The sequence below is a fragment of the Chrysochloris asiatica genome, unplaced genomic scaffold, assembly GCF_000296735.1.
Source record: "Chrysochloris asiatica unplaced genomic scaffold, ChrAsi1.0 scaffold00029, whole genome shotgun sequence".
In the NCBI taxonomy this organism is placed as follows: Eukaryota; Metazoa; Chordata; class Mammalia; order Afrosoricida; family Chrysochloridae; genus Chrysochloris; species Chrysochloris asiatica.
The window spans coordinates 22,266,741-22,275,403 of NW_006408547.1; the positions used below are offsets into that span (position 1 = coordinate 22,266,741).

The window sequence follows — 8,663 nt, forward strand, 5'->3', positions numbered from 1 at the left end:
AACCACTATGCTACCAGAGCTCCATATATATATATATATAACAACAACAACAATACTAGCTTAAATAGCATTCTAAAATACCAGATTGGTTTGTGTACTCAACTATTTAAAATTGCTTAGGATATAAGTCTAAGGACAAAAGACAAATGTGAAAATGTCAAAAATTAAATTTAAGAAGTTTTATAATGCAGTAGGTATAATGTGGTACAGCTTAAACACCGGGAATTTATACATACAAAACTTCCACCAATAGCTTACATTTCACAGTAGGTACAACAAATATATTTACCAACTGCAAATCTATCAACTCAGGTGTTTGATGTTAAGTGCCATTCAGTCATTTCTGACTCATAGTGACTCTATATAGAGTTTCTAGGGAGCAGCTGGTGAGTTTGAACCGCCAACCTTGCAGTTTGAAAGACTTTGCGGTCCAGTGCTTACCTTACAGTGCCACAATTCTTCTAAAAAGAGATATGGTTTACATTGAGAGACATGGGAAAGCAGTCATGAAGTCAGACTGCATGATTGAATAGGATGATCACTTTAGAACCCAAACTATAATATTTATAATAATTAAAAGAAATGCAATTTCCTTTTTTAAAAATTTCAGATATAAAAATGGTTCCAATCAGCTCAAAGAGATACTGTTGTCAATGAGAATTTATTCAAACGTGAATAAAGGAAAAGCAAGCATTACAAAGGAGCAGTTTAATTGTAGATATGAAAAAGACAACTAGTCCATCTTTTATGATTTAGTAACTGCTAAAAGAAATAGTACATTTATTTACGTATAGCAAAAGCACAATGAACAATAGCAAAGCCATTTTTTCATCATTTTAAATGAATACTAAATATCAAAAAAAAAATTTATTTAAGTACTAAAAATACGATTCCCCTAAAATACAATTTACTTTATAGTTCCTTCCAAATTATCCTAAATTAGTTGCTACAGTATAAGAATAATGGAACAAAATGAGTAATCCATCTATTAAGTACTTACTGAATCCTATGATAGAACAAATGATATTTTTAAGAATTCTTAATAGAGCATTTTAGCACTCTTTAATAATTATTTTAAATGCACACGTACAAACTGGCTTAAGTGTTCATTCAATGGGTACATCTTAAATGTCAAGTGATCATTTTAATTAGAAGTGCTTTCAGAAGAAAGCCAATTTTAAAACAGCAAAATGTTTAGTCCTCCAAATAGCTGAGAAAACCATAAAGACAATCAGAAGACTCTTACTGTCGCAATTGGCCCGTCGACATGATAGTCAAGGCTGAAGACGTCCCAGCCAGTATCCCCCGGAGAGACCTGAAGCAAGACAGAACAGTTACAACTATTGGTAAAACTGCCTACCAGTGTGACTGCTCAATCACCTGTCTACTCTTCAAAGAAAATACTGCCCAGTTGTTAAGACCGCTTAACAGTAGTTCATCATTGGTACCAGAGCAAGGAATTAAGCTTTTAGTCAGCTCCCGCATTCTCAGCATTTAGATAATGATTGGAGCATGGAAAGCACTCTACAAATATTTTGAATGAATACTGCAAATATATGTAATTATCTTTAGGACAAAAACCCACTGCCTTATAACATTCTTCAAATCCTCTGAGCCGTGGTGGGCTTGACCCTCCAACCTTATAGTTAGCATTCGAGTGCTTACCCTATCACGCTGCACCAGGACATCAAGAGGACCGTTCGTTACAAGTACACCAATAATGTGTATATATACTCATAAGAAAAGCTATCTACCAAGCAAAAACTGAAAACCTGTAGCACTGGACTGCGAACCACAAGGTCGGCAGCTTGAGTCCACCAGCTGCTCCGAGAGAGAAAGATAAGACTTTCTGTTTCCACAAAAGATTTAAAGCTTGGAAACCCTACACAGGGTTTCTATGAGTCAAAACCAATTCCATAACACTTAACAATAACAAATTTGGTAAACATTATTATTAGCATCATTTCTTAGGCTTCCTGAGCCTCAGGTGTGGCACTGGGGGTTAATGCGCTAGACTGCAAAGTTGGTTTGAACCGTAAGATCGGCAGTTCAAGCTTACCAGCTACTCCTCAGAAACCCCATAACCGACTTGACGGCACTTTACAGCAACAACTTGGGCTTCCTATTAAACCAACTATAAACAGAACTATGACTTACTAAGCATTTACTATGTGAGCATACTGGTTACGAATCGGATTGTGAACCGCAAGGTGAGCAGTTCGAAACTACCAGCTGTTCTGTGGGAGAAAGATGAGGCTTTCTGCTCCTGTAAAGATTTTACAGCCTCGGAAACCCTGTACAGGGTCGCTATGAGTCGGAACCGACTCCACGGCACATAACAACAACAACATGGCACTATGGGATAAAGCAGAGGACCACAAGGTCAGCGGTTCAAACTCACCAGGTGCTCCTTGGAAACCTCACACAAGGTAGTTTACATGAAAAATATGAGTTAGAATACCCTGCTCTTAGAGCTCACTGTGTTAAACCCTACCCCAGCCCTCCAAAACTGTCATTTTAAACAGAGAAAATGAAAATACCTCCAGGAGCCGAACATCCAGTCTTTTGAGAATTTCAGGACTATCGAACTGTGCGTTGGTTGCTCTGACAGCAGTTTCAAGAATTCCCGTCAAGTTATGTTGATACAAAGTAGTAGCTGGTCGGACAAGTTCTGGTCTAACGAATTTTTTTTGAATTACAGAAAATGTTACATGAATTGTTAATGAACTTAAAAACTTAATAGTTATAAAAAGAGTTCAAATTATAAAACCTGAAGGCAAATGTGACCCAAACTATAATGTGCTACCAAATGTTTCATAGCATTAACTGTAAATAGAATTTTCCAATTATTGAGTAAAATACTTATATAAAGTCTCAAAAACATCAACTTGAATTAGTTAACATGGAAAATACTTATAAGTATCACACATATTAACAAATAAAATTTTCAAACTTAAGATTGTCTTAAGATTAGCATGGACTATTATAATTTCCTTTATGAGATCTAATGGGGGGAATGAGATGTATTCATTAAATTACAGAGAACCATTAGATATGTGGAAGTCATGATACTAAACGGTTAAGAATGACTACATTATCATAAAGGTTACTGATATCCATATATCTGAATACGCAGGTAACATTTCTCTGATCCAGACTTCAGCAAGATTAAAGGCGATCATCCTAAAACATACAGGGGGCTACAAAAAGTTTCTGGAAATATATTATCTTTTAATTAAATTTTTTCAAAAACTTTTTGAAGCCTCCTTATACATATAAATTCTATCAATCCACAGGTCTTTAGAAACCAACCTGCCTACAACAGGCAGAGACAAGGTCAAAAAAGTACAACATAAACTTTCTCAACATAAATCTGAGGCAAGCTGGTGATCTACTGATGTCTCTCTCCACTTTGAAAAATGTGAAATTTAAAACACACCTTTGAGAAAAAATAATTTCTGTCATTTAATAGCAAAAATGAGATGCTCTAAATATTCAACTTTGATATAAGGCAAATCTGTAACATACTTAAATGACTTGATACACAATCTGTTTTCATGTATCTCTACAATACACTGTTAAGAAATGACCTGCTAGGAAGGAGACTGTAATCACTGAAAAGCTAATCTCTACATCCACCACCTTCTCCACCTTCACTCTCCCCACAGTAACTTCATGAATCTTCACTTCCCATATCCTTACAGGCGCTCACTCTAAATTTTTAGCCCTATACATTTAAAGAACCTTTCAATTTACAATTCATCATTGCTCAAACGTCAAACAGGTACTGATACCATACCCAGTACTTATTCTTGTCGTAAACCCCTTATTTACTTAAAGTATACAAATGCTACTTCAATAAATATAACCACAAAGCATTTTATATTTAGCAGACGATTAACTTTCATGGGCTAAGTGATGTAACAATTTGACAATGTCACTCATGAACATGAAGAAAAAGATGAGCTAAGGCATGTGTCTCAAAAGAAGAAAGTGTTTTTCATACTGAAAACTGACATCTGGTAAGAAGAAGGCAGCAATGCATTAGCAAAGGTCTCAGAGCACACAGTCTCCACACTAGCAACATCGGCTCCCTTCTTAGGTTGTTGCTGTTAAGTGTCATCGAGTCAATTCTGACCCATAGAGACCCAGTATAGGGTTTCCAAAGAGCATCTGGTGAGCTTGAATCACCGACCTTGCAGCTCAAATGACTTCACAGTTTGACGCATTAGCCCAAAGCTCCACACCAGGACTCCTTCCTAGCAGTTCAAGCTCAACAGGCACTCCTCGGAAAACCCTATACAGAGTTGCTGAGCCAGAACCAACTCGACAACACTTAACAATAACAGAACTGTGTATCTGTATCACTACAGATGAAGGGAATAGACACACAATTAATTCTGAAATAGAAGATGATATAACGAATGTCAGAGGGGTGGGGGGTATTATTTTTTTTTCTTTCCTGACATGAAACAACATAAACTAAAAACATGAAATTAAAAGTTGTTTTAAAATACACACTTTAGCTTTCTGATTAATTTCAAACTAAAGCTAAGGTCCATTTGAATACATCATAAATGTCTTAAAAAGACTGTAAGTGCCACAGTGTTATCAAGGAGTTAAAATATTTAATATTAATAAGCACAGCACTGCTGGGAGCCATAGATAAAGTAAAATGAAGTTTTAACTTTGGAAAATTGTATGTTTTCAAATTTTATTTTTAAGAAATGCTCTATAAAAACCCAACACTTTCTACTTAAGTATTCTTAAAATAAATACTCAAAAATTATAAGGATCTTTCTTTGTCATGTTAAATAATCCACATATTTATAAAATTCAAAACAGGTAGTCTTCTTACTTCAGCAAATCCATTAAATGTCTTATAAAATCTCCTTGTCCAAGAAGTAAGTACCGCCTCATTGCCTGCATGTGGTCCAGCAAGCTGTATTTTTTATTGAGAACATCCAATAGATATTTACTGGTCTCAAAATAAGCTGCATCAATTTTTCCCTGAAATGCATTTTCTAAGTCTGTGAATAAATCTGCAGCTGTAAAGAACAAAAGAGAAAACAATACTTACATACATTATTTGTATTTTAACAAAGCAAATCCAAAAAAGCCTATAGACAGACACAAGTCTATACTAGCACCTGTAAAATTGCATCAATGAAAGACTAAATACAAGCCGTCTGAGGTATATATATTCGGAATACAAAGTAGAGGAACGGCACAGTGAAATGAAAACTCTTAAACATTAGAGTTGAATTAACAGCAGACATTTAAACAGACCTACAAAAGCAACCAGTAAACAGCATTATTTACCTCATGGATACCCAGGTCAAATTATTTTCTACAGTGCTAACTAACTTGACCTTACATTGAAACTCTTGAGTAAAAGTGGTAAGAATACACAAGACTATCAATACTGAATCACTGTACATACCTAAAAGGCATTTTCATAAATCACTCATAAGAATAAACCAAAATACACCAGTAAATGAGCTTCTAGAATTGCAAAGCTCTGTATAAGTTACAAATTCTTACCATGCAATCATACAATAGACTTATTACTAGGTGTCTGCTAAGAAATCTTTCATGCTTTCCCTCTGGTACTTTCATTATTCTGCTCCAACAGCATCATTCAAAAGCATCAATTCTTCTATGCTCTTCCTTATTCACTGTCCAACTCTCACATGCATGTGAGGTTACTGAAAACACCATGGCTTGGGTCAGGCGCACTTTTGTCCTCAAGCTGACATCTTTGCTCTTCAACACTTGAAAAGGTCTTGTGCAGCAGATGTGCCTAATGCAATACATCGTTTGATTTCCTGACTGCTACTTCCATGAGTGTTGATAGTTGATCCAAGAATAAAGTCCTTGATAACTTCAATCTTTCTTCCATTGATAAGAATGTTGTTTACTGGTCCATTGGTAAGGATTTTTGTTTTCTTTACACTGAGATGTATCCCAAACCAAAGGCTACGGTGTTTGATCTTCATCAGTATTTTAAGTATTTTCTGTTTTCAGCAAGCAAGGTTGTATGATTTGCATATTGCAGGTTGTTAATAAGTTTTCCTCCAATCGTGATGCCACATTCTTCCTCATATAATCCACCTTCTCATATACTCCAGGATACAGACACTATTCCTTTTCAATTTGTCATTCCTGGCATGGTTTATTAACCATGAGATTGTCAGGTTCAACATGGCCAATACCAATCCATATCAGCTCCCTAAGGCCTAGGATGGGACTCCCAGTGTGGCGCTGTACGATTTGCACTGGACTGTAAACCACAAGATCGACTGTTCAAATCCACCAGCTGCTTTCAGAAACCTTACTCAGGGTCGCTATGAGTCAAAACCAACTCAACAGCACTTAACAATATTGCCATGGATATTTATCTTTATACATTCAATTTCATTCTAGGAAGCTTCCTATGTTCCTATTTTGTACACACCATGTTCTGATTATTAATGGCTGTTTACAAGCTGTTTCTCCTCATTTTGAGTTGCACCCCATAGGTAAATGAAGGTCCTAAAAGCTTTACTCTATTCACGTTGTCACGGTTAACTACTTAGAGGGGGCAGCTCTTCCCCAGTCCTACTGTGAGTACCTTCCAACCTGAGGGGCTCAGCTAGCAGCCCTAGACCCAACACTATTCTGCTGTTCTTCAGGTGTTGACAGCGCTCCACTGTTAGTCATCAGCTTTTCAGGGACTCAAGATTCAGAAGTCGTCGGTCTCTCCTTCGTCCTAGTTTGGAAGCTCAGCTGAAACCGGTCTACCATGGGTGACCCTCGAGGGTGGGGGGGTGGTTATATGCCGTAGCGTCTGTTCCAACCCACAGTGACCCTATACAGGCTTTCCGAGGCTATACATTTTTACGGGAGCAGAACGCCTCATCTTTCTCCCACAGAACAGTTGGTAGTTTCGAACTGCTGACCTTGCAGTTTGAGGCCTGATTCGTAACCACTATGCTACCAGAGCTCCTATGGGTAACGCTGCTGGTATTTAATATACCGGTGGTACACCTTACAGAATCACAACACACAAACCACCACAGTATGACAGACTGACTGACAAGTGGTGGGTCATTAGCCATTGGGGCTGGTGATGATGGTGTGCCGTGGAGCCAGTTCTAACCCATAGCGACCCTGCACAGTGTTTCTGAGGCTGTAAATCTTTATGGGAGCAGAAAGCCTCATCTTTCTCCTGTGGAACAGCTGGTAGTTTCAAACTGCTGACCCTGAGGTTAGCAGCCTAACTTGTACCCATTATACTATCAGAGCTCCTTGCCATTAGAGATGCAAATCAAAACAACAAGGATATATTATCTCACACCAGACTTAACTGTTGTTGTCGTTAAGTGCCAATGAGTTGGTTCAGACCCACAGCGACCCTATATAAGGTATCTGAGGAACAGCTGGTGACTTTGAACCACCGACCTTGCAGTTCAAATAGCTTTACAGTCTGGTATGTTAACCCACAGTGCCATACTAGGACAGAAAACAACAAATACTGGAGAGGGTGTGGAGAGATTAGGACCCTACTACATTGCTTGTGCTAAGGAGCTCTGACAGTGTAGTGGTTACGAGTTGGGCTGCTGACTTCAATGTCAGCAGTTCAAAACTACCAAAGGTTCCGTGGGAGAAAATTAAGGCTTTCTGCTCCCGTAAAGATTTACAGCCTCAGAAATCCAGTACAGGGTCGCTATGGGTCGAAACTGACTCGACAGCACTTAATAACACCAACATGGCTAGTGCGAGTTTAACCACTTTGGAATAGAGTACGGCACTTTCTCAAAAAGTTGGAAAGAGAAATACCATATAACCCAGCAATCCCTCTACTTGGTATATACCCACAACAAATTCGAGCCAGGACACGAGTAGGTATCTGCACACCGCTGTTCATCTCAACACTATTCACAAGAGCAAAAAGATGGATGAATGGATAAAGTATGCAATGATGAAGAATAACCATGACTCTGCAAAACATAACACAGATAAAACAGAGGACGTTGTGCTGAGAGAAGTTAGTCAATCACAAAAAGACAAGTATTGTAAGAAACTACTATTGTAAAAACTCAAGAAAAGGTTCTCATGCTAAAGGAAACATTCTTTAATGGTTACCAGGGATGGGAGGGAAGGCAGAGTACTTCATTAGCTAGATGGGAGACACATGTTTAAGTTCTGTGATGGGAGAACAAGATACACGAGGGAAGGTGGCAGAAGAACGTTAAGTGAAGACCCAGGAAGGTATGCAAGGGCTAAAGGGATGAACTAGTGTTATATACACAACCTTGGAACAACAGTGTTCTGCAGGTAGATACTTGGATAGAGACACAGGTTGAATGAATATGGAAGGAAGAATGGAACTATACCCGAAAACATATACAGGTTTGAAAGAGGGTACTTGTACATGGGTATTTATTTACCTTTGCTAAAGACACAACTATGAATGTAGCAAAGCATACAGCAAGCAAAATGATGAAAACTTCTTAGCTATTACCAAAACCTCTTAAGGGAATGAGTAGCTGGGCTTGGGGACTCAGGACCATAATCTCCAGGGACACCATGGTAAATTGGCATAACATTGTCCACAAAGGCAATGTTCTACATCCTATTTCAGCGAGTAAAGTCTGGGATCTGAAAAGCTTGTGAATGGC

General features: G+C 38.0%; 1 protein-coding gene across 1 annotated transcript in view; it reads right to left on the reverse strand.

Moving 5' to 3' along the window:
* Positions 1-8,663, reverse strand: part of TUBGCP3 (tubulin, gamma complex associated protein 3) — a 151,896-nt gene that overhangs the window by 49,457 nt on the left and 93,776 nt on the right. Inside the window, 3 exon segments of the mRNA XM_006851544.1 lie at positions 1,247-1,315; positions 2,541-2,676; positions 4,859-5,048. Coding sequence (XP_006851607.1) covers positions 1,247-1,315; positions 2,541-2,676; positions 4,859-5,048 — 395 coding nt within the window.